This window comes from Galleria mellonella, unplaced genomic scaffold (assembly GCF_026898425.1).
Source record: "Galleria mellonella isolate WM207_F2 unplaced genomic scaffold, CSIRO_AGI_GalMel_v1 utg312, whole genome shotgun sequence".
Classification (NCBI taxonomy): domain Eukaryota; kingdom Metazoa; phylum Arthropoda; class Insecta; order Lepidoptera; family Pyralidae; genus Galleria; species Galleria mellonella.
In genome coordinates, this window is record NW_026442074.1 from 10,044,309 (window position 1) to 10,071,343 (window position 27,035).

General features: G+C 37.1%; 1 protein-coding gene across 3 annotated transcripts in view; it reads left to right on the forward strand.

The window, feature by feature from the left end:
• LOC113515027 (uncharacterized) overlaps positions 1-25,856 on the forward strand; it is a 29,945-nt gene extending 4,089 nt beyond the window's left edge. For all 3 annotated transcript variants that reach the window (XM_031908521.2, XM_026899151.3, XM_026899153.3), the window contains 8 exons: positions 3,992-4,169; positions 4,876-4,942; positions 5,055-13,731; positions 16,471-16,571; positions 18,768-18,953; positions 19,645-21,863; positions 21,957-22,373; positions 22,695-25,856. In XM_031908521.2, coding sequence (XP_031764381.2) covers positions 4,000-4,169; positions 4,876-4,942; positions 5,055-13,731; positions 16,471-16,571; positions 18,768-18,953; positions 19,645-21,863; positions 21,957-22,373; positions 22,695-24,030 — 13,173 coding nt within the window. In that variant the 5' untranslated portion in view covers positions 3,992-3,999 and the 3' untranslated portion in view covers positions 24,031-25,856. The remainder of the gene's footprint in view (positions 1-3,991; positions 4,170-4,875; positions 4,943-5,054; positions 13,732-16,470; positions 16,572-18,767; positions 18,954-19,644; positions 21,864-21,956; positions 22,374-22,694) is intronic.
• Positions 25,857-27,035: the final 1,179 nt, after the last annotated feature.

The window sequence follows — 27,035 nt, forward strand, 5'->3', positions numbered from 1 at the left end:
AATCAAATATTGAAATACATACATTGTACCTCCGTATCTATTTACTCGCTCATGATTCATTTGAATTGAATCTGTTTTGGATATATCTATCTTGTAGATGTCGTTGTCGTACATATATCCTATAACAAATTGAGTAGTAGTAATGCGAGTCTGTCCGGCCGATATCTATTGTGGCGTATCGGTTACTGAATCAGTTTATACGTTTCAATGTATCGTTTTGAGAGTGATATTGGATATTGGCCGGTCCGATTTCCACCGTTAAGTCGCAGTTCAAATTGTAAAAAAAATAGCAGTGAATAAGCGATTAGATTATTTTATGTTTTTACTTGCGAACTTCTCAACTATGAATTGTTGTCTAAAAAACTCTAACGTCCCAAATAGTTATTCTGCAAATTGGTATTTTATTTGGTTGATGAATCTACCCACAACAAACATAGATAAAGACGACGTATGTGCACCTATCTCATTGTATACAAAAACTAAGCGTGTCACAAACTGACAACTGTAGGATGATTCTCAACAAATGATGGATCCGATTGGAAGGATTTTGCAATCTTTAAACGATATTAAGTCGTATACACAGTATTTAAAGTCTATATTACCAAGCCGAGCACAGCAGCCTGACTGTGGACGTCTTCTGCGACGCGCAATTGTCGCCATTTGCCTGTCGTCGTATCCGATCGGATCCTTTCGGCTGGTGTCACGTACGCTCAAAATCGTGGCCGAGTAGCTTAATAATTTTTTTTTCCTCTTCTGTGTTTTATGATTATTTTCTTTTCCGTCTAATGCAATAGCCAATAACCTACGTCAATTTCAACCATTTTAAAAAATTAGATCACGTCAGCATGGTAGTAATGAAACTGTTTGACTAGGCGCAGACACAGACATGTTAGCAAGCGACGGTACAGAGCCGATCGTATGTGTTGCGATCCTGCAGGACGCGATCTATTGTCGCCGCATCCTTTCCGATCCGATGCGATGAAAGCCGTTTGATGGAAATCATCCCTAGACGTTGCAGCCTAATTTACGACGGGAAATTAATCCGCAAAAGATATATAGTTGTTATATCTGTTTAAATTCATATTTGTTAGGAAAGTAGGTTCCTTATTGTTCAGCGTAGGTAATTTGAATTCATTTATTTCGCCTTCTCAGTAATGGTATACGTTTTATTTTTAATCTTCATAAGTATCTGTGAGATCAATCTCTCTTTAACGCGCTCAGCGAAAAATTGTTCGCATATTGTGTACACTTCATTGTATTCCATACAAACTCTTTCGAATATCTTAAGTCTAAATTTCAATTTTACGAATCGTTGTCTTCATTTTTGCTGGAATATTTTTTATATTCTTGCTCATCGGACTGGCTTCATTGCCCATTCCTTAACCGTTCAGACTATTAAAATACTGGAATGTACTCCTGCTTGACATAAGATATACACTCAGTAATTTAGCTTTTAAAAATAATTTGCACTCCTTCATAAAAAAGCTGAACTTTTTTTTCACACTTCCTTTAAACTTAACCTTGTTAGTTACCCTTTTGAATTCGATATACCAGCGATCCGCCCCGGCTTCACACCGATGCTATATTTGTTTGTATAACTCAAACTGTTTGACACATTTTAGTAAGGTTTCTATTTTTTGTGTGTGAATACTGCACTAATAATCTGTAAGATTTTAAAATGAATGATCTATTTAGCAATGTAATGTGCGCTCTTTTATATAGTTCTTCTGCTTCTGACCTCCGCGTCAAGCCCACTCGTATGGCCAGCCAGTGACAACGCAATAACTTTACTCACTTATTATTTTTATTTCGCATTATCTTCTGACCAACTTATCGATTAATATGCTGTAAAAAAGTAAAATTTATCTCCATGAAATTTTAATTTTGATTTAGCTATTCGCTGTTATAAGATGTTGTAAAGTATCGGTCAAACTTATGTCTAAACTTCATCTTGTAAAATTTATTTTACTTTTAACATAATAACCATTTTTTGGCTGAAATACTAAACTCACCATGTATATAAGTTACGTTAAGTAAATCACGGACTTTTTTTGTAAAGCTAAAAAAATTGCTATAGATTTTATTCCTTTATTTCAAATCGTTCAGGCAATGCACGCCGTTTATTAAATTTTTGCCGACTTCAACTACATTTTTAGTGATTAATTATTGAAAATATATACTTACCAAAATAAAAAGTAACCTATAACACTCAGGGATAATATACCTTTCTAACGAGTAAAGAATTTTAAAAATTAGTTTAGTGGTACCGGAGGTTACCCCGAACACCAAACTCGCAAATTTACCTCTTTATAATATTAGTATAGATAATTAGATAGTACAGATATATATTTATATTTTTATTATATGTATACATATTTATTTATATTACATATTTTGTGTATGTTTATATCAATCTAATTATATGTTTCTAATGTATAAATATGGAAAACGCATACGATGTTAAGTCCGCCAAATATACATACAATTATACTGCATTAAAGTTGAAACACCCCTTTCTTTCTCTTGGGCGTCTTAAGAGGCGACTAAGAAAACTTTATGGTCGAGGGATGGATTACATCGTCTCTTTAAAAACATTACCAAAGTCTAGCTTAACCTTTTTTTACTGAGCAAGGTGTTATCTTTCGGAGGTCCATATCACTGGTACTTTGTTTAGATATGTTTGTTTTCGCTACCATTAATATGTGTGTGCCTAACCTAACATTTGAACATGGACCACCACTATTACTATCAGAAGTTCCACAATCTTCCATATTAGCTATCAATTTCCGACTGCCATATTGTTTACGCACTGTGAATTGCAGTTTGGATGCCGAACGGCTCTGAAGCACAAACACTAGGCTCTGAGCAGTGATCTAATACTTCGCCTAAAGATGTCTCGTTTAGAGGTGAAACACGTTCCGCAAAACGTGTGTGGACATTATTGCAGTCGGAGATTGATAGCTAATATGGAAGGTTGTGGAACTTCTGGTAGTCACACTGTTGGCAGTCACACACCTACCAATAAATAGTAGCTGAATTAAACAAAATTGTAATCAAATAATCAGTGATTCCTTTTTTTTTTCTATTCTATAATAATTTTGTGAATAAGTAATTTGGATACAACTGATTTATAGAGATATTAAGCGTCTTACAATTTTATTCGCAGGCGTAAAACATTCGTTATTTTATCCCTTCCAATTTAGAAACTTGAAAAGATTCTTAAATGCAACCTACAAAAAAGGAGAGTTTTTTAAAATCGGAGATGAAAAATAGATCATCATTTTTATGGCAAATTTATTTGAAATCTGTGTTTTCGACATCTGTCAGTTTTTTGACGTACGTTCTGTTAGTGCGGGAGCACTTGTTTAATAAAAAAAAAAACCTTTTGCCACACACCAAAGTTTATTTATTTAATATTTTTACAGACTTGTTTGAAGGTCCACTTGACTCGTGACGCGCGTGACGCTTAGTTTAGGGTTTTATTGAGCCTGATTGATCCAATTAGTTAATTTTACTGGCCAGACCGGCAAGCAAAAACCAGGTCCGTAGCTAGGAGGTAATTTGGCTAGCTAAATTACAATTGCCTTATTTTTGGGGTTTGTATGAGTTTATATAGGCATAATACTGCTTTATTGATTTAAATGGAAATAAATGATATTGTTATTCAGCAATAATATGTACATGCTAGGGTTGTAACAGTAAGTAAAGATTTGTACATACATACACTTATTTTGGCGATGATTTTTGCATTCGTGATAAAATGTATTTTCAAAAATATATGTAAACACAGCCAAAAAATAATGGGGTTGGGCAGACGATTGCCTGCGCTATTGGTTTACATTGATCGGATGCCAGTGAGAGATGAGAGATAAGATGAAGTCAGATCAGTTTGCTCATTGTGACTAATTTATATGTATTAGTAATTTTTTTAATATAGTAGTAGTCAATTTATAAATTGACATAAGCTTTAGGGTAATCTCTTATTTTACAGACTTCAAAATGGATTTGGACTACGATCGCAAGTTCGACGAGATGAAGAAGTATGTACCATTCTTGGAGAGTATGATCAAGAAACTGGAGATCACCAGTACAGGATCATCGAACCCCCGGCAGGCGCAGCTTGATAAGATCAGGTCACTGAGGGATCTACTTCTAGACAAAAAGAAAAGGTCAGTGTCATTAATAATGTATTTTGGGTAATAACACACTGAAGTGGCAAATGTTGTTTTCACTCTAATTGCTACTTGTCCATTTTTCTTCTATTCTGCTATCCTATCCTCCAAGTTAAAGTGAACATTTATTGAAATCGGTTTATTGGTTTCGGAGATTATCGTGAATGAACATCGTGATACGGAATTTTTTATATATTATTTTATAGTATTAGTATTTTTAAATTTAGTACCGCATACATCAGAGAATATGGACCCGGTAGGTGGTGGCAAAAAAACTTTTATCTGGGTCAGCTAGTAGATTAATTAATGTGGACGCATATATCAAGGATCACCTCTTTATCATATCGTTTTCTTTATTCATATTATGTGTCGTTATAGTCTTTGCCGCTTTTAAATATCTACTCTCAATTTGATCTAAAATTGTTGATTTTTTATTTGACGTATGCTTTTCTGGTACTCCACCTATGGATATGATACTTCCTCTTTTTCATTCCCACTAATTTTTTTTATATTCTCATACAAATGATTTCTATGATGATGAAATTCCATAAAAAGCTAATTTTATTGAAAAATTATTTAATACTAATTAAAATACTGATCGCTATTTACATTAGATATCGAATTTGATTCCAAGGTACAGACCAAGTTGGACTTTATTTTCTTTTATTATTTTGCAAATATTAACAATTTTCTTTCTTTTCAGAATGAAAATGGATAATTTATTGAAATGCGAACAAGTTCTGGTTAATTTGTACGCTAAAGTGGAACAGGTTTGTTGTTCTCTTTTCTACCAAAATGTTTACGATATTTACGTTTCCGTAACGCAAATTTGCTTGCTTGTACGCAATTTAATAGTTATTTATACTTATTTTTACATTTCAGAAAGATTCATCGTCTAGTAAGGAAACAGCAGAAAAATTAAAGTCGAAGGAAATCGCAGAGTTAGAAGTCGTTCGGAACAAATTAAAAGCTGTAGCGAAAAGAAAGGAAGACGATTCCTTGCCGGAAATAGCTGGTGCCAACGAGATTCCTGAAACTAGTATGGCTGGAAGTAAGGAACCAGCGTTGTTCCAAAGGAGACCAAATAAAAATTCTCTTTCTCCAAGGCGTCATATATCTCGTGCCAAGTATTGTTCTCATGAAATGTCATCAAAACGTAATTACACTCGCATATTGGTGTCTCCAGAATCTAGTCCACAGCGTTGGTCTAGTAACGAAAGTAGAACGTCAGGTAGGCCTCTTTTTAGTAGACGATCACCTAGAAAGTCTCCAAAAAGACATTCACCAACATATAAAAGGGAACGAAAAAAATCTAAGTCTTCGCGCAAACAAGAAGATTTAAATATTACATTAAAAGTACCAGAGGAAAGTTTGAATTCCTTGAACACGACAAACATTATCTCTAGAATTATTACTTGCAGTGATGGGGATGTCGACATTGAGACTTTAAGAATGTTAAGAGAGCAAATACTTAATGAGTTAAAAAACACTGGAGCCACCGAAGATATATCTGAGTTGATCTTACAAAGTAATTCTAAGAAAAAGAAGCCAAAAGAGAAAGTGGAAGTAGAGGAAGGGGAACTATCTGATAGTGAAAGTGAAGCCATTGAAAGTATATATGGCAGTCTTGTCATTTTAGACAAAGAACAGAAAACTTCAGGACATAAAACTAATAAAGAAGATATAAAACCTCGTAAAATTCAAATTCGTCTTGTAATAAATTCCGATAAAGATCTTAAAAGCAATAACGATTTAGTTCCATCAGGTAAAACTGTGGAACCAAATGAATTCGATAAGTTCGATTTCGAAATGTATCAAGCAGATAAACCCGATGAAAGTAAGTCTAATACGAATGATAGTGTTAATAAAGATATATCATTAGTTGAAATCTCTGAAAGTAAATGTGCCTCAAGTCAAATTACTATAAACGATACTGAAATCAATGATGCGAAAAATTTGGAAAAAAATCCAGCAAACGATTCGAATAATAGTGATGAATCAAAAGTCAGTGAAGGTTTCGAGTTAAAGAATTTAACTAATACATCAGAAACTACAGAGAAAACTATATTTAAACCCAATTTTTATAAACCATTGACAGATCAAGATCCTTCTGCCGATAGTATTGAAACTAATAAATCAAATCAAGATAAAGTGGATAAAACTTTGACCCCAGATTCAGAGAAAAAAGGCAACATACCAGAAGTTGTTACATCAAATGTGACAGATAAGGTTTCCAATACGATGAATAAAGATGTTGAAATACCATTATTGAATGAACGAAGTGTAGCTTCGCATCAACCAAAAGAAAGCGTGGTTTCAGAAATAGATATTCTACAAGCTCTCAAAAATGAAATTTTAAGTGAATCTATAGCTATTCCTGGCACTGATGCTGCAACTCCTCCTTTACATCAACCAAAGATTACTAAGGTAGCAAGCGCTCAAGAGATTGCACCGAAAAAAAGGATATCTATAGAAAACTATAAAAAAAAATCTAGCAGTTCAGTAACTACAGTATTTCCTTCAAAAGAAACTTCATCCACGTCTAATAAAGATGAACAAACTAAAAAACAAAGTCTTAAGCTAACTGATAAAGAATTTCAAAGATTTAAATCAATTCTAAACGATATCGTAAGTTCTGATGATGATGATAATACTAATGATTCAATTGCTTCTGTTGAAGATGTTTATGCTGATCTTGCGCCTAAATCACCGGACGATGATCATAGTATTCATATTGAAAGTAATACTCCCATTATAATACCCATAGATCCGGTAAAATCAGTCGAAGTCAATGCAAAAGCAGATATTGATATGAGAAAAATGAATCCTCTACCATCCCCGCAGTACGATTTGAAACAATCTGCAAATGATATTTTAACTTCTAAGGATGCCACGAAATTTGATAAAAATAATTCAGAAAAAACTAGAACATTATTAGTAGATCCCCGGATGAAAAAAGTTTTTGATAATACTTCTAAAGAAAATCTTAATCAATATGCACAAAATCCAGATAGAACACCTCAACAACCTACTGTTAATTTCCCTATTATGGCGCCAACAATAATACCGAATATTATTCCAAACATAACTCCGATTATGACTCCGAACATAACTCCGAGTATGACCCCAAGTATGATGACCCCAAGTAGGACTCCCAGTATGACGCCTAGGCCTTTCGAAATAAGTCATCAATCATTTGAAATTGAGGATCAACCAAAAAGAAAACATGTTTACACATCACTGTATGATACACGTGATAATAGAGATCAGTCTATAACTAGAGACACTAAGAGTTCTCATTGGGAAAAACAGGAAAATACTACAGAAAATCGAAGCAGCAGATGGGATGCATCTGAGATGAAGGATTCCAGAAAGTGGGATGATCATTCAAGAAGTGAATCTGTACACAGAGAGTCACAAGACTTTCAAAAGTACACCAGGCATAATGATTCATACAATTATAAACAATATAAAAATTCTAGAAATGACAGATATAGTTTTGACAAAAGAGATGAGCGCCATAATAGATTAGATCAATCAACGCCTAGTCATACCTTTGGAAGATCCGAATGCCCGCCGACACCTACTCATACGTTTGGCAGATCAGATTGTCCGCTCACACCCAATCACCCATTTGGAAGATCCGAGTGCCCGCCAACACCTAGCCACCCATTTGGTAGATCCGAATGTCCGCCAACACCTAGTCACCCGTTTGGTAGATCCGAATGCCCGCCAACACCTAGCCACCCGTTTGGAAGATCCGAGTGTCCACCAACTCCAGGCCATTCGTTTGGTAGATCTGAATACCCACTAACACCCAATCATCCTTTTGGCAGGTCAGAATGTCCACCAACACCTAGTCATGTTTTTGGCAGGTCTGAATGTCCTCCAACACCTAGTCATACATTTGGAAGATCAGAAATCGTAGGTTCAGATTTGCCTATGACTCCTAGTCATCCATTCGGTCGGTTAGACCGAGATCCTAGACTCAAAAGGAATTCAGACTATGAATCAAAATCTCAAAGTGAAGATAAAGAACACGGTTACTATAGAAATCGAAATAAGCAGTATGGTTCTTATAACAATTCGTATAAAAATACAGATAATTACAGGAATTATAGAGATAAAGGCGATGGGAGAAATGGGAGAAATAGATATTACTCTCAAGATCAAAATGAACGTCATTATTATAAGGATTCGAATTCACGGGAACTGTATTCTAGGGATGGTAGGTCAGTTGGAACTGATTATTATGATAAAGATGAAAATATTGAAATTCGACAAAGCCGTCATCGTGAACAAAGTGACGGACGAAGTATACCTTTAGAAAGAACGTTTGTAAGATCGTCATCACGAGCTCGCAGTGTCGCGAGAAGTTTTGAAATAGATAATGACAATACATTGTCTATAAAATCTCATGCCGGGCGTTCATTTACCATTGATACTAGTGTAAACAGAACATTTCAAGATTTTTTAAATAAAAATAACCATGATAAAGTAATCGATTTTACTTTTGATGTTAGACGACAAAGGGCTGCAAGTGTAGGACGATCGTGTTCATCTAACCGTGACACTAGTGTTGGAAGAACTTTGCCACGTTCCTTTCAATCATTTCATTCATCTACGCATGAAAATGTCAATAGAAATTTCCGTCGAGCGCGCAGTGTAGTTAGATATACAGAGGAACCTAAAATGAATAGAAGTTTCAGTGAAATCAAAGCTGATTTTGAGTCTTACAAATTAAAAGCACATGAAAATGAGAGCGAAAGCATCGGTCATGATAATGTTCAATCAAAAAGAGCCGGTACTAGAAATGTTATCGCAAAAACCAACTATGATGCTTATAGTACTAAAAGCACAAAAAGTTATTCGAAATTATCTTATTCTCCAAGAAAAAATAATAGGGATCCTAGATTACACCGCGAATCTCATTTTGATCAAAGTAATTACAGAAATGATAAAAACAAGGTATTTCGTGAACGAAATAAACATGGTATCATCTATTCTAATGACAATATTGCTAGTGGTTCTATATTAGGTTCTGGTTACGGCGTTAAAAATTATAAAATTCCAAAGATAAAACGTGTACTTGAAATTGAACCTACAAAAGAATTATCTGAGAAATCTAAAAATACTGAAATAAAACAGCCTGAAAAGAAATTGGAAGATAAAATAAAGGAAAATGTTATTAGTCAAAATAAAAATGACCTAGAGTGTAAGAAAATTTCAATAGAAAGAAAGTCCAAAAAAACTGAACAAACAACTGTAGATGTTTCTAAATCAAATACACAAATAGAAACTACTGAAAAGAGAATTACAAGGTCAAATACAAAAGAAAGTGAGTTATTATCTCGGAGCCAACATGTTACAAAATTTAAAAGACGAATTCGGGTTTATGACTCTGACTCTGACGATAATTCAAAACATAGCGATACTAACTGTAATAAACATTCGAATATTGAAAATGAAATGCAAGAAAGGAACAAGACGAATGAACAAGACTTGGATTCTAGTTTTGGTGTAGATGATTTAGAAATGTTTTCTGACAATATTGGAGACCCTGTACTTGATAATATCAATGCTTTGATAGCAGATTTGGACGATGATCTAAACGCTCCTAAAAGTAATAGTAATAATAATTTTAGTAATGATATAAGCCTTGAAAATATGTTAGAAAACATTACGAGTCCAGTAATCGAAAGTCCTAATAAACAAAATGCGGACGATATAGCTCTAAGTGATATCACGGAAATAATAAAAAATGATGCACATGAAAATAATGAAATACTGAACGATGATTCGAATTTATCTACTTCTACTAATAATGCTACTTCAGATATATTACAGGAATCTCAAATTAGTCCTAGTAAGAAAAATCATAACAAAGATTCTACAAAAACACTTGCTCTTGAAAATGCTGGTGTACAGAGTACCGGCCAAAAAGAACCATTATTTACAGTTAAAGACGGTAACGAAGATTACGTGTCTACAACAGAAATTGATTCTAAAGTTCATAAAAAAGTAGAAGACGCTATAGTAGATCAAGATAATAATAAAAGTAGTGGTCCTTGTTCAATACCTGACAGTACGAATAATGTTATTTCATCAAATAAACCTATTATGGAAGATGGTTTACCAGATAGTACTAATGAAATACAGAGTGAAATGAATATTACTTCCACCCACGATTCAAGTGAAACGGTGAAATGTTCTGTACAACAAACTTCGTCAAATAAAAGTTTAGCTCCTGTAGTCGATTCTATAGGTAGTATATTATCGATTTTGCAAAATAAATCAAAAATTAAAGAATTATTGAGTATGTTAGATGATCAAACAACCGATAATGAGAAAATTAAAAAGAAACTTGAAAAATTAAGTGAAATTGTTTCTGATGATGAAGATACTAAAGATGGTACAGATGAGACTGGCACTAACAAAATATTAAATATAGAACCATCTAAAGCTTGTGATGACAATGATGCGACTTCAAGTAAAGAAACAATAGATACATATAAAAATACAATATCTGAAAACATTGATATAGAAGTACATGCAGAAAATCCTGTAACGCCTGAAACATTTGAGAACAATGAAACAATTTGTGATAACAAAGAAATATGTGAAAATAAAGAAGGAATGTCTAAGAATAATGAAAAAACTGATCAGAATAAAGTAGACGCGCTTAATAATGAAGAAGAAATATCGGAGAACAATGTAGGAACAAATGAAAACAGCGAAGAAAATATTTTAGCGGAAAGCGTTGAATTTGTTGAAAATAAAGAAACTAAAGAAAATCCTGTAGATAAAGTCACTATTAAAAGGGGCAAAATCATGAAACGGACTAAAAGTGGGAAATATGTAAGAAAAACTGTATCTAATGTAAAACGCGTGACTAGGTCAGAATCTGCTAGTTTACAGAAACCGAAGAAAAAAGTATCAAGAGAATTATTAAAACTACAGGAAGACATTAGAGAAATGTTTATAAGCGACGATATTTTAAATGCTACGGGAATTAGAATGTGTCGCTTAGCAAAGCTTGTGGATGAAAAAACTGCAATTCATAAAGATAATGTTAGTGGTGTTACTGATACCGAGCCAGTTGTTGTTTTAGAGAAATTCAAAAATGCTCCTTTAAATTTAGAAACACCACTTCCAGACAGTAAGACCAGAAAGATTATAAAAAAGAAACCTGGCCCTAAATCTAAAGTCCTTAAGGGTAGTTCTATTAACATAGAAACAAAAATAGAAAAAATAAAACACAAATACAAGCCGGGTCCAAAGTCTAAAACAAAAGTTGCTAAAAACCCTGATGTGGATCCCTATGAATTTGAAACGGATTCTATTACAGAATCAAGTATTAGTAAGATCAGTGAAGGTAGTTTAAAAGAAAGCTCAGATTCAGAAAGCGAATCTTTAGCATCTTCTAAAAGCTTTGAAAGCGCAGAGACATTATTTGATGTAAAAAAGAAACCAAAACGCAAAAGACCTGCTTGGAATGCGGGGGTTATTAAACCAAAGAATAGAAAACGGAAGGCTGACTGTACAAAAAATGTAGGACTGGTACAAAAAACCGAAACCTCTCCACGGAGAGAGGAAGTAACAATACCAGATATGAATTGTTTTACGGATAAGACATATTGTTTCTTAAAAAATGTCAGTACATACTCTTGTCGTTTATGTGTTTATAGTGGTAATGATATAGTAGCTCATTATAAAAAGCAACATCCACATTCTGAGATACCTTTGTCTCGATTGAATCCAGAAACAGCAAAAGAAGCCATAGAACAATGTGAAGATATTAATTTCCAAGCCATTAGTAAAATACCTATGAATAAATTTGTATGCAGATTTTGTCATAGCAAAGAATTTGGTAAAAAGAAAAACGCATTGGAGTCATTTTTTTGGCATGTCGTTAGCACACATACTGGTGAATATAAACAACTTTGTTCAAATTGTATCAACATTACCAGATGCCCATTCAATTTAGATATTCCTCCTCCTCCAAAAGATACGAAGGGTCAACTTATAGGTTACATATGCGGAAAATGTAATTTCACACAGATATCTTTGGAGAATCTCAAAACTCACGTAATAGTTCGCCATAATGATGAACAAACAGAAGTTTATACAATAAATTTGGCAGTGATGTCTAAAAAGTTGATAAATATTTTCTCAAGACAAAATAGTGTATCTGAAACGGACCAACCACGTAAACTCCGATGTACTCGTTATAATCAAAGTATGACCGAAACGAGCGATGACCGTAGTGATGTTACTGATACTAATGAGTCTTCATTTGAGATGGCGACCGACACGACACAAACTGTAAAAGATAAGAAAAAGACAGTGGAGGTCCTACATAAGTCTAGCTTTCAATCAAAGATTACCTTCGAAAATGATGATAGTGAAATATCAAACATTACAAATGCAGACGATATCTCAAAGGTTACAATAAAACAAGAAAAGGACGATGACGAAGTACGACAAGAAGGTAGACTTTTAGATGAAAAATCTCATACAGAAAGTGGACTTAACTCTAAAAATGTTGGAACCCGAACTGAATCCAAAAACACTACCAGTTCAGATATATTTGCGTATCCGCATTTCAAGATTGCCTACACAGAAACTGGAAACAAAGAATTTGTATGTTGTATAAACGGAAATGACAGACATTACAAGACATCGCTTCTGATATCTATGAAGAAGCACGTACAAATCAAACATAAAGAGAAGTGGGATGGATATTGCTTTATTTGCAAAGTGATTGTCACACCTCAAGGGCAGCATCTATTTAAAGACTGCTTACAACATTTTCTTGATAAACATATAGATGGTTTTCCTGTATTGGAGAAGGTGGCAAGCGAGCCCGAGAAACCAATCGAGGCATCAGCACCCGCTCCGAAGGCCTATATAAATGTTCGTCCATTATCAGAATTGAAAGAAATTGGCAACAAATCGGTAGAAGTGGGCTCAGCTGTTTTGCCAAAGATTGAGAGTGTTGTTAGCCTTAGCAACACTGAATCCAGCTCGAATTATCCAGTGGGATCCGTGACAGAGAAGCGGACGGGCACGGTACCGCGTCCAGAAGATGAACAATATAAGTTTGAAGAGGCACAAGTTGAAGTTATGTCTAAAAAGTACCATATAGTTCTGGAAGCTATGATGACTAAAGAGAAGTTAGTGAATGTTTACAAATGTCCCGGACGATTTTGTTCTTTCACCACTGACTCTGCTGACGTAGCTTTGATGCACGCGTTGACGCATCAGCAGATTGGTGGCGAGAATGCATTGAGGTGTGCATATTGCGATTTTGATTGTGGGGGCCACCCTATAGATTTAGTGGTCCACGTGTTCAAACATGGTGCGAGTCCATTCGTTTGCGGGTACTGTTTCTACAGAGCGGTAGTCAGTCAGTTGGTTATTGCACATATAAACAGAGCCCACGCCGGCAAGCCATTGCGCGTGCTTCACGCGACAAATGCTGCAGCGCCACCTTCCCAAAATGATGCTGTCATGTTATCCCGTGAAGTCGTCGTTCCTTACTACATATGTAGGCACGGTAGGTAAAATTGATACTGATATTTGAGGTTTATACTTTATGCTTTTGAATACAAAGTCAATAAGTTATGATATACCAACAAGTTTTAATATATCTATTGAAAGTAACAATCATGACAATGACAGGTCATTTATTGAAAAGTGATAAATGTCTCTTAGTCATGAACAAGTAAAAGAAATACTGTTGTTTAAGAATTAGACTTTAACTTAATCATAATACTATAAATTCATCTAATCCGATCAAGGAAACTTTGTACGATTTGTACGATATAAATACAAAATTAATCGTATTATGATTCGAGTAAAATGATTCTCTAAACGGCAAGCGAATTTATCAGCAGACGTTTTCGTTTTCCTCATACGAGAAAACAAGATGACGTATATTGCTGTCTCATTCTCTCTCTTGTACACGACCGTGTCTAAAGATATATTCGTACGCCAATTGTCTAAGGAGGTGGCGGAGTTTTCGGATGGTATGCGTGTACATTAGACTATTATTTGGGACGCTAAAAGCTTTGATAATATGATGCCCAAGAATTTTTTTCCAATACCTAGTAGGAGCTTTTGTAATTTCAGTTATGTATGTAGCAAGTGTGATTACGGTGAACTTTTTTAAATTTGAGTATTCACTAAAGATTATGTCACTAGAAAGTATTTTATAAAATGCTTTATTATATATTTCGTGGACATTCGCTTTTTTGGGAACTGGAAGTTAAAAGCACAGTTGAAAGGTCCACCGATGTTGAAGTAGAGTTACGCTGAAAGTCAACTTTATATATCTTATGGACCTAATATGGTTGTTTTCTGCATAGCTAGCTTCAGTTTTTTTTTAACGGATGATAATGGAATGGTAACCCCACCCGTGCTATCGGTATACATCGGCGGGGCACCAGTGAAAGTTGATAGGTGAGGATGAAGTAGGTCAGTTAGCCTATCGTGACGAATTCAACAAGAATTGTTCACGATGGTTTCCAGGGGGAACCACGTGGAGATCGACCTAATAAGGCATATTGCTAGCAATGGGGCTGTCAAACTCCATTGCTAACAATCCCTTTCCCCCAATCTAGCTTTCAGTTTAGGTACTTCAACACGACACGATATCGCATGAATTGACTTTCACAATATCGATTGAAACTTTATTGTTTCTTTCAAAAGGTTACGGTAGTACACTTATTAAAAGTATGTAATAGAATGGCAGTGTTTTTCAAAGTGTGGGTCACGACCCCCCGTAGGAGGCGTGGGGGTTGCCAAGCCTCTACAATGTCGCGGAAGGTCACAGTGCACGCATTATTAGCTATTTATCTCTATTATTGTCCTATCGCTTTTCTGTGTAGCCGTTTCGCAATGTAATCGATGTCTGTTTTAGGTACTCCATTATTGTACTTGTATTATTTCATTATCATCACCATATCGGCCTTTAACTGTTCGCTGCTGCATAAGCCTCCCTTGGTAGTTTTGGCCAATAGTTGCCACGCTTGGCAGGCGGATTAGCAACCGCAGTCAGGCTTTAGAGATGTTTTAAAAGGGACGCTGTTGCCCATAAGCCGACTATGGAAGGGCGAGGCTTCCTTAGCTCTTACGACACCCACGGAAAAGGAAGGGGTGGCCTATTCTATGCTGGGACCATACGACCATGTACTATTTATTTTATTGTATTTAACTTATATTTAACTTATATATGAAAATAAATCAAAATGTACGGATTTTATATTTACAATATAATAAAATACGTACAGGTTAGATTAATCTCCACAGGAGACAATAATATGTACAGGTTAGAAACCGGGAGGGTAGGGGGTCGCAAAATATTTTCGTATAATAAGGGGGTCGCCCCATGAAAAAGTTTGAAAAACACTGGGATAACAGAATGTATGTAATTATAATAAGTGTCACACAATTATCAACACGCTAAGTTATGAGAAATCAGGCCACGAACATTTGGACTAGGAATCGAACCCCGGGAGGTCATTTATGCAAAGCAACGATTATAACACGCTTTTAATTTTGTGGCTGTCATGGAAGTGAATGGTTTTTTAAATGGATGATAATGGAATGGTAACCTCGCCTCCGCTAACGGTACACGCTGGCGGGGCACTAGTAAGGGATGATAGGTGAGAATGAAAAGACAGGTCAGTTGGCCCATCGTGATGAATTCACTTGGAATTGAACACGGTTATCCATGGAAACCCCAGGGGTAACCGCGAGTAGGTTGACCTGATAAGGGGTATTGCTAGCAATTAGGCTACTAATGCCCATTATCAACAATCCCTTCTCCACGTTGGATGTGTATGGTATGACAGGCGATATCGTGTATATGGCCAAAAATTTAAAATCAACTATATAATTATGCCATTTTACTTTCCTATTATATCGTCATAAAATCATTTCGATACGCTATAGTCGCTACGAGGGGGGAGAAGAGATTGGTAGTAATGAGTATAAGCAATCTCGTTGCTAGCAATAAACTCGTCTTCAGATCAGGTCGACTTCCTCGCTGTTCACCCTGGAAACCATCGTGATTGATTTATTGTTGAATTTGCCACGATGGGCTAACTGATCTGCTTCATCTTCACCTATCATCCCTCACTGATGCCCCGCCAGCGTATATCGACAGCGCAGGCGGGTTTACCATTCCATTATCAACTATAGTAAATTATAAAAGCGTTTAATCCCTTGTGACGTAAGCATGTTACCAGAATATTCTTCATTGATATATAAATCAAGTTTTTGTAATTTTCAGAGGAAAAAGACGGACGGTGTAAATTCCGTACTTACACTGCGCGCAAATTTACTGATCACCTACTGCAGCGTCATTCGGATGCCACGTATCACTGTTGCCACGTAAGGAATTTTTTATATTAATTAAAAAAAGAGTATAAAAAGAAAAAGAGCTTTATATATATGCAGCTTAAAGCCCTAATTCTAATGGTTAAAGAATTTTTGAAATCGTATCACATTGAGTCTTTTAATTCAAAAATACAAAATTAGTGTAGATATACATAATGTTGAATTAAGTTCTATTTCTTTTTACAATGGGATCAATTCTGACACGCCATAACTTGAAACCTAGATAGGTTATATATATATATATATATATATATTAATAGTTGGCGAAATTACTATTGAATGTCTATCAAATTTATAATTATTTTGACATAAATCTATTAAAAATTTAGAGACAGGTTTTTACTATTACGTGGTGTGTGTATATACAGGAGTATTTCAATTCAAATAGACTTGTTAATAAGTACTTTTAAATGGGGGGAAAGGGATTGTTACAAATGGAGTTTGACAACCCCATTGCCAGCAATATGCTGTTATGCCAGCAATTAGGTTGATCTCCACGTGGTTCCCCCTGGAAACCGTCGTGAACAATTCTTTTTGAATTCGTCACGATGGGCCAACTGACCTGCTTCATCCTCACCTATCATCCTCCACTGGTGCCCCGCCGGTGTACACCGATAACGCAGGCGGGGATACCATTCCATTATCACCCATTAAAAAAAAGTACTTTTAAATTGATATTTTTTTAATGTACGTTTCGGAAAGATATTATCTGTTGAGAAGAGCCCGCAAGAAACTCAACAGTTACTCTTTTAAATCTCTGTTAACATTATGTGTACTAATTAAAATGTACTATAACTAAAATTACATGGTCGTTAAAAACCCGTGCATGATTGACTAACACCATGCACGTTAATCATTCAAGTAATCGTTTAATGTGTGATAAACTTTGTTCAATAAGTGTTTTGTAATAACAGTTTTAAATTTATCAACACTTTGCTCACCGGGAATTCCGTTATGGTTGAAATCTTTGAAAAAATACACTAAAATTGTGATAAAAACCTAAATACAAAAAAAGTTATATTTTAGCCATACACGCTTTGTAATCCAAACGGTGTTGCCTGTCGTAGTTTTTTTAATGGGTGATAATGGTATGGTAATGGGGGAAAAGACCCATCCGCCGGCGGGACGACGAATGGGTCTCTATGGCTTTCGACCTGCATTGCGATGCAATATTGAGGGAGAAACTCTTTTTTATCGATTTAATACTCACTACGTTGAACAAATTCAATGTAATATATCATAGGTGTTGTATAGTAATCATATAGTTATAAATAAATATATAAAGTCTTCTTTCTTATACATTTTAAAATAGCTATATAATTTAAACAGTAAATACATATTTTTTAATTCTATTTAAAATCACAAAGCTTCGTTAATCACAGTGTTGCGGGGGGAAAGGTATTGTTAGTAATGGAGACTGAGAATCCCATTGTTAGCAATTTACCCAACCAGGTCGACTTTTTCGCGATTCTCCCTGGAAACTATCATGGTGAATTCATCAATTCTTCATGATGGGCTAACTGGACCGTTTTCATTCTCATCTATCACCCTTCACTGGTGCTCCGCCAGCGTATCCCGTTAGCGCAGGCGGGGTAACCATACTATTTTCACCAATCAAAAAAAAAAAATCCCGTCTGCGCTATCGGTATACTTTGGCGAGGCACAACTGATGAGGATGAAAGCAAGGCAGTTAGCCCTGACGAATTCAAATAGAATTAGCCACGATGGTTTCCAGGGGGAACCACGTGGAGGTTGGCCTGACAGGGTATATAGCTAGTAAGGGGGCTATTTGATCCCATTACTAACAATCCCTTTCCCACCTGCCCGTCATGGTAGGAGGACGTACCTACACGCTAGTGCAATAACGAGTTGTACTTTGGTATCTTAATATAATATTTAATTTATACAACTTAGAATGGCAATAGCTGACGGCCCACCTGATGGAAAGTGGTAACCGTCGCCTATACACATGAACAGTACCATGGACATAACAGAGTATACTGTTTCGCCCATGATACCCCCCATGCGTTGCCATTCCTGAGGACTCAGGTGTTATTCCTCTGTACCCAGTAAATTCACGCCATATCCCACCCTACAAAACGAAACACAGCCATGCAAACACAACTGCTTCACGGTTTACTTTAATGTATTCACTACTTGTACTTTACGATTGGCTACTATGCGTTACAGGAGTGCTCGGCGCAGTTCTCGACGCCGCCCGAGCTGGTCCATCACATGAAGGAGCATAACTATAACCTGTACCAATGCACGTGGTGCTTGCACGGCGCTGATGGCGAGTCCGAGCTGCTGTCTCACGCCGCCGCCGCGCACCCCACTCGCCTGCCGCAGGCCTACCTTCGCATCATCACTACTAAGGTTACTTCCTACTCAAGATATTAAAAATGGCAGCCTACCTATTATATAATCGGGGGATTGTTAGTAATGCAGACTAACAGTCCCATTACTAGCAATATACTCTGTCAGGTCGACCTCCACGTAATTCTCCCTGAAAACCATACTGGTTAATTCTTGTTCAATTGGTCCTATTGTTAGCAATACACCCTGATTTGCTAACAATGGGCCTATTTAACCTCATTACTAACAATCCCTTTCTCCGGGCAAATACAGTTATGTTCATCTAAGGTTTAAAATGATAATGGGGTTGATTCATAGGCGTCGTTTCATTAAATTAAAATTCAATTTAATATAACAGCGAAATCTTAATTGTAAGGACCAAAATGAACTAATTTTCTAATAGATTATTATAATTTTAGATTATGATGGTCCATAAAACATTATTTTCCCAAAATCAAATTAACATATTAGGTTAAGAGGTATAGAGAAGTGGCGCTGTGAGAATTGTGAGCATATATTCAATTTTTTTATGCAACTTAGAATGGCAAACAAGCTGACGGCCCACCTGATGGAAAGTGGTAACCGTCGCCTATAGACACGAGCAGTACCATGGACATAACAGAGTATACTATTTCGCCCATGATACCCTCTCATGTGACACCACCATTTTTGAGTTCAAGTAAAGATGTATGCTCATCTTGTTTGTTTACAGGAGGGTTCCTCAGAGTACAGAGTTCTGCCTTTAGCATCCTTTAACAAGTCCAAAGTGACAACTATAGAGGTAACACCAAATCCAACCAACGAGAACCCTGTCAGGGAGGCCGAGAGGTCTATCGAACTAGAGAAGCTTATTGGCTTCACTACACAATTAACTATGTCAATGGAGACCGCAGAATCTGAAGTAGACAAAAACAGAGAAGACAATAGCCAGTTTTCCACTGATCTACCACAAAATATGGCAGTACTCGAACCTATCCTGGCTGGTTTGAATAGAAATGATCCTCTCCCACCACACACGACTCCACCTCATCCTTCGACGTCTCAACCGCAAGCAGATTTAAGTCATCAAGATACTTCCGTACTGAAAACTGAACCTGATTCGGCAACACCTTCGAAAGAATCATCAGATGACGTTGTCTGTCTAGATAGTGACGACGATTTGTCTAGACAGACCGTGATCGATCTGTCTGAAGAAGATGCGAATCGATCGGATGCCTCAAAAGCAGCAGATGGATATAAAAAGATCCCGGAAACATTATTATTCAAATGTCCGAAATGTAAACTGGTATTTAAAGGCGGCCCTGGGCTAAAAATACATTTAACTTCATGTTACGGAGGTATCGTCTTGAATATTCCGTGTGCGCACTGCTCCAAAATGAATGAGAATAAAGAACAACTCGCTGCACACTATGTCAGGGATCACGGCGTGAAGAGTAGCTATCTATGTGGTATTTGCGGCGCGCCCAACGTCTCATTAGCAATGGTAAAAAAACACGTTAAGGCTGAGCATAAGGTGACAAAAATGGTAGTATCGGCCAAATATGCAGAAGATGGCACCTTTGAGCATACAGTGACAGCGTCGAGCAAGCCCGCAAAAGCTATGCGAGCACCAAAACGAAAACTTTCATCGAGCAGTGGATCTGAATCACAGCCGAAGCTCAAACGATACGGGCCACAGGATATCGATTTGTTGCCTATCAACCCCATACTTGATGATCTAGTGCATTGCTCAGTATGTAGTTTCAGTACGAAAGTCCGCTTGAACATGGTGCGGCACCTGCAGTTCCACGCGGAGCAGCAGCCCGTGCCTCAGATGGCGCCGGTCAATCCTGTACCCCATTTAGAAACAAATGAAATGCACTTTGATAAAATGGTTAACCTCGCTTCTAGCTCTATTGTTAATCGAGTCGAAAAGGCAACAAGATCGGAATCGGCTCCTGTGGTGTCCACGTTCATACCTCCCGAAGTAGCATCCAGGTATCCTAAGTATGTGCCTGAACGGCAACGCCACACCTGCGGCGCCAAAGGCTGTTCCTATATCTCAGTGGACGAAGCCATGCTGAAATGTCATTGGGAAACTTTACATTCAGGGTCGAACAATTTCCACTGCGTACATTGCCCGCCTTATCAGCATTTGGATACATCAAAGCCTTTGACGGCTTCGCGTATATTAGCTCATCTGAAAATGCACGACACGACATTGTACGCTTGTTCTTCCTGTTCGTATTATCATTATAAGAGACAGGTTGTAGAGAAACACTTGTCAGAGATTCATAAAGGTAGTCAATTGATGGTTGTTAGGGAGGAAACCACATCTGCACCCAGCACACAGCCTACACAGCCAGTTGTAACTGCACCGACTATGGACTTGAAGCCTTGGCAGTGTGGACTGTGTAAATTCAAGAGCATGCTCCGACCAGAAGTAATAGAACATTGCGCAAAGTTACACCAGTCGAAAATGCAGTTTAAATGTGCATATTGTCCCTTCAGAACATCTACATTAGAGAATGTTACTAAGCACCAATCAAATGCGCATTCAGGAAAAGTTGAAGATATTTTCTATTATTACTACCGTGAGGGTTCCATTCCGGACGAGCCTGATGGTAAACCTCGCTGGCTGATTCAGCGTCAAAAGGCTGGCTTGACAGCGGAGGCGGAGGTCAAGACAGAGGTTCCTGATCCATCCCTGCCTAAGGAACCTATGAGTTCAGTTCAGTCACCACCACCGCTAACGGTTGATCTCAATATTGTAAAGAAAGAAGTGGACGTAATACCTGCTACAGAGCTCTCAATGGAAGACCTCTGCAAGAAGTATGGCAATTTCTGTGATACAAATGGACTGAAATATAAATGTCCTCTATGTAAAGTGGTTACCGAAGATGATAAGGAATCTATGCAGTCACATTTATATGAAGAACTACAATACAGGAAGTGAGTATATGCTTTTTCAATAATATAAATATTTAATTTCCATACTATATCAATTGAACTATATATTTTTATGTAATAATATATTTTTTACAGGTGGGCTTGCGTTGTGTGTACCTATAAAGCATTCCATAAGGCTGGTCTGTATGATCATATGTCTTCCGAGCATCCAGGACAGTACCAATCGCCAAAGGAACTGCAGGTCGACGTTAACATTGAAAATTGGGTCACTGGATTACTAGAACATCAAACAAAATTGATTCAGAGCAATAAAGAGAACTTGGCTAAACAAAGGATACAGATACCCCCACCTGTTCCTTCCACGTCCATTGTACATAAACCGGCGGTAATACCAAGTAGCTCATCTAAGGCCAATATGAAGGAGCTTGAGCAAGCTTTCGGTCCATTCGGTGGACCCAGCAATTCCTTATTCAGTTGCCCAAAATGTGCTTTCAAAGTGAAGGACGAGGTCGCTATGTACGCCCACTTGGAAAGTGAATTGACTAAAATTAGGTATGTTGTATTGCAAATTAAATATTCGCTGTGGCTTGAATACTTTCATTGCTAATATATGCTTATGTGATGTATATTATTCAGAAAATATTGTGTATTTAAAGCTCAAATATGTACATACATTAAATACTAAAGCCTGCTTATATACAATATTGCTTAAGTTTTATCAATGCCATGACTCGTGTATAATGCTTATTGTATATTATTAATTAATGCATAAAGTACTATGATAATAGCAGTTGTATTTAGCTGAAAATCAGCCATTCATAATGTCCCATTATATCACCATAAATATTTTAGCATATCATACAAACATTGCAGATGGTGTTGCAGCAAATGTTCAGATAACTTCCAAACGTATCACGAAGTGCAGTTCCATTGCAAGAGTGTCCACGATGGACAGTTCGCTCGGCCCATAGAGGCTATACGCGACACTGCGATACGAACTTCTTGGGTCACCACCGTTATACAGGTGCAAAAACTCGGTATGAAAAACACCCACATGGAAAGCATCGAATCCTCATCGGAGAAATCCGACGTCGATAATTCTTTATTAGTGGTTCGATATGAAGAAAACATCCACATACCGGAAGAAGTAGTCCGAAGAAAAAGACCAGCTCCGGGGCCCTCCGGAGACAGTGACGATGAAAGGCTCGTCATAGACTTGCCATCCGATAATTCACCTGTTGCTAAGAAATTTCATGGAAAATGTCCATATTGCGAGTTTGAGACAAACACACGATCTGAACAAGTTGTCAGATGCCACATTCTCAGGCACTACAATCTGAAACCGTACAAGTGCCCGATTTGCGATTACAACAATCATAGGCCGGCCGTGGTGAGCCACATTGAGGTGAAACATTCAAACACCTCTGTACATCCCACGCCCGTTGCCATACCAACTGGCCCGCCGCTGATTTTAAACCTTCAGGAGCAGAAGTTTAGGAAAACGGCTGACGCGGAGGACGATGGCCAGAAAAGTGTTTGCTTATTGTGTGAAAAGCTTTTCACCGAAACGGAAACCTTAAGCCATATGCACGATAATGTGTCTCCCGATTTCGCCAAGAAAGGCGACGTAGTGGTCAAATGCTGCCTGTGTCTTTCTCTCTGGAAAGACGTTCCCAAATTACAGGAGCATCATAACAGTGTTCACTCGAATGTACAAATAAATTACGCTTATTTCCGGCTGCTGCATGACACGAGAAATGTTCAGTGCTGCGGCCATTGCAACAAACATTTTAAATCTATCAGGGATTTGAAACGGCACCATGAGGCTGTTCACAGGTCTCTAACGTTAAAGAGTAAAGTCATACCTTTCGTGCCGTCAACTGTAGTTAACTTTGACGACGCAGAGGCGGCAAAGGCTTCCGATATGGGACCTTCAATTAAGAGAGTCGCAAAAAAGTCCACGACCAAATTACCAGTGCAGAGAGTTGCCAAAAAATCAACAACCAAGTTGCCCCTCCATTTTAACCCTGATCTCGAGGAATATTCATATTACGGGCAAAAACGAGCGCCTCTTGAAGACTTCCCGAATGTAACTACGCTTATGCCATTCTACAATAGAATAATGTCGTTCCCCATAAAGAAATTAAGTGAAATTATCGACATTGATCCTAAAGTTGTTGTGAAAGATTTTAAAAGTGGGACACAGTGATTGTGATAAACAATAATAGTGTAGTGTAGATTTAAATAACCCATAGTTGTCTTAGATTATTTATGGACGTTTGAAGTTGCATTGGTTGATCTTGTATTGCCAAAATATCAAAAATATAATTAAGTTCTCAAAGTGTAGCTTCCTATAGATTTGTCAATGCAACTTGTATGAACGATATAAAATGTCTACGGCAACATAATCTGTGATTATAATATTTTATAAGTTTTTAATATAAGTAATATTTTAGTTGTTGTTAGTATTACACACCTCGTGATCGTAACAATTGCGGCATTTATATTTTTGTAGAACCAACTGCTTATTGCTAGGTTTACTCTTTTAGTTTATAGTCTTAGTGATTTCTGTATTCCCGATATGTTTTCGATTGTACAGATTAAAAAATAATTTTTAATACGAAAAAGTGGTTAGTGACCAAATATTAATAATGTGTAGAAAATCGGATATCACAAAATTAATATTATGATCTGTGCAGACGAGGGACAATTGGTCTGTGAATATTTGACTCCGGATTTGAGATCTGAGGACGGTGAACGGTGCTCGGATATCATAGGAGCATATATTTTAGACTGTTATTGGCTACATTTATACGAAAAAAAATCTATGTACAGACAAATTGTCTGTTGTACGAGGTCTGTCCGGAAAGTTCGTATAAAAGTGTTCTGGAATGCGAGAAAGAGGAGTGGGGAGGCCAGGTAAGCGCAGGACCCCTTCCTTATGTCCCTAACAATGCTTCAGTTCTGGTCTGACCGCCGTGCGGTGCGAACTGGCTTGTCACGCCATCTGTGAAGTTACCTCTTAACGAAACCCCGTCGGCATGGAGCCCGCTTCCGTTGAAGAGCAGCGCGTCGTAATCAAGTTTCTCTCGAAACTCGGCAAGAATGGCCGTGAAATTTTTGCCGATCTCAGAACAGTTTATGGGGATGATGCTATGAAGGAACCAACCGTCCACAAGTGGCTAAAAAGATTCAGAGAGGGCCGAGACAATGTTGATTGTTTTTTTCGATGTTCGGGGGATTGTCCATCAAGAATTCGTCCCTCCAGGCCAGACAGTTGATGGAAAATTCTACGTCGATGTGCTCAGACGCCTCAAAGCTCGTGTGGCACGAGTTCGTCCAGAATTGGCGCGAGAGGGGCGTTGGATTCTTCACCACGACAATGCCCCTGCCCACACCTCTCTTGTTGTCCGTGAGTTTTTGAGTAAAAATTCCATTACGGTGACCGAACACCCCCCTATTCGCCGGATTTGGCCCCGTGTGACTTCTTCTTGTTCCCAAAAACCAAATTGGTACTTCGGGGGCGGCATTTGGGGGACATAAATGAGATAAAAAAAGCTACGACGGGGCAGCTGAGAAACCTACAACCAGAGGACTTTCAAGGAGCCTTCTCACAGTGGAAACGGCGTTGGCACAAGTGCATTATGTCACAGGGGGAGTACTTTGAAGGGGATAAAATTGATTTACCTGAATAATTGTAAAATAAAATTTTTAAAAAACTTTTATACGTACTTTCCGGACAAACCTCGTACGCACAGGTTCTAGTAATACACTTACCAACTTGTCAAATAGTCCCAAATACACGTTAGATTAAGGTTTAATAAATCACTGATTTGTTTCATTTTGTGATTAAGTATTAATTTATTTTTTTTATACGCTCTTAAGTTAGGATGTTACTCTAGCATCGATTACGTTTCCGCTTCTCAGCGGTTTTTATTACAAGACTGACTCTGACTGGGAGTTCGGGATATATCTTGAAAAAAAAAAGTCTCAAGAAATAGGTACATACTTTTTAATAAAAAAATTAAAATCCTATTTTGCTATTATTAATCTTTATGACCATCGCCTTTTCCAGCGTTAATTACATAACATCTTCCTTGTCTGTCCTTATCTAAGGTAATTATAAAGATTAAACCACGTCTGTCTTTAAAAACAGGACTGACAACATTCTAATAAAAAATACTCGTACCAAGTAATTTAGAAGTTTTTTATTATTAAAAATGTTATAGTATTTTGTGTTTATATTTGAAGATCAGATTTCATACTAAGTGATGGAAAGTTTTGGGAATTGAAAATAATATCAGTTGTCACTACAGTACAGTCTAAGTACAGTCTGTCAGTAAATTTTATATACAGTCGGCTTCATTAAGATGTCAAATAATAGGATATCAAAAATAGTTTTTCTTCAAAAAATTTGTTTGGAAATTTGAGTTTCAGAAACTATCCGTCAGGTGGCACTGTTAAGTTTTTAATACAAACTTGATCATGACTATTTTTTTTTGAATGGTGAAAATGGTATGGTAACCCCGCCTGCGCTAACGGGATACGCTGGCGGAGCACTAGTGAAGGGTGATAGATGAGAATGAAAACATGTCAATTAGCCCATCATGATGGATTCATCAGGAATTAACCATGATAGTTTCCAGGGGGGACCGCGAGGAGGTCAACCTGGTTGGGTATATTGCTAGCAATGGGATTCTCAGTCTCCATTACTAACAATCCCTTTCCCCCTGATGATGACTATGTAGGTCGGTCCACCACATACATTGTTTTTGCAGGTACTATCCTTTATCTATGATAGTTTTAGTCTAGCCTAGAAGGCCTCTACTTACAGTAGTGGGCATCAGTTAAGATTGATATATGAGGATGAAAGCAGATCAGTTAGCCCATTGTGACGAATTCACCATGAATTAAATACGATAGATTCCAGGATACCGTGTGGTATTTTTTTAATGGATGATATGTAATAGAATGGTTAGACTCCATTACTAACAATCCCTTCATTACTAACAATCACTAACAACCCCCGACGGTAATATATATTTAAAAAGGGTGATAATGGAATGTTACACCAGTGAGGGATGATAGGTGACGATGAAAGCAGGTCAGTTAGCCCATCGTGACGAATTTCATTAGAATTAACCACGTTGTTTCCAGGGGGAACCACGTGGAGGTTGACTTGATAGGGTGTGTTGCTAGCAATGGGTCAGTTGG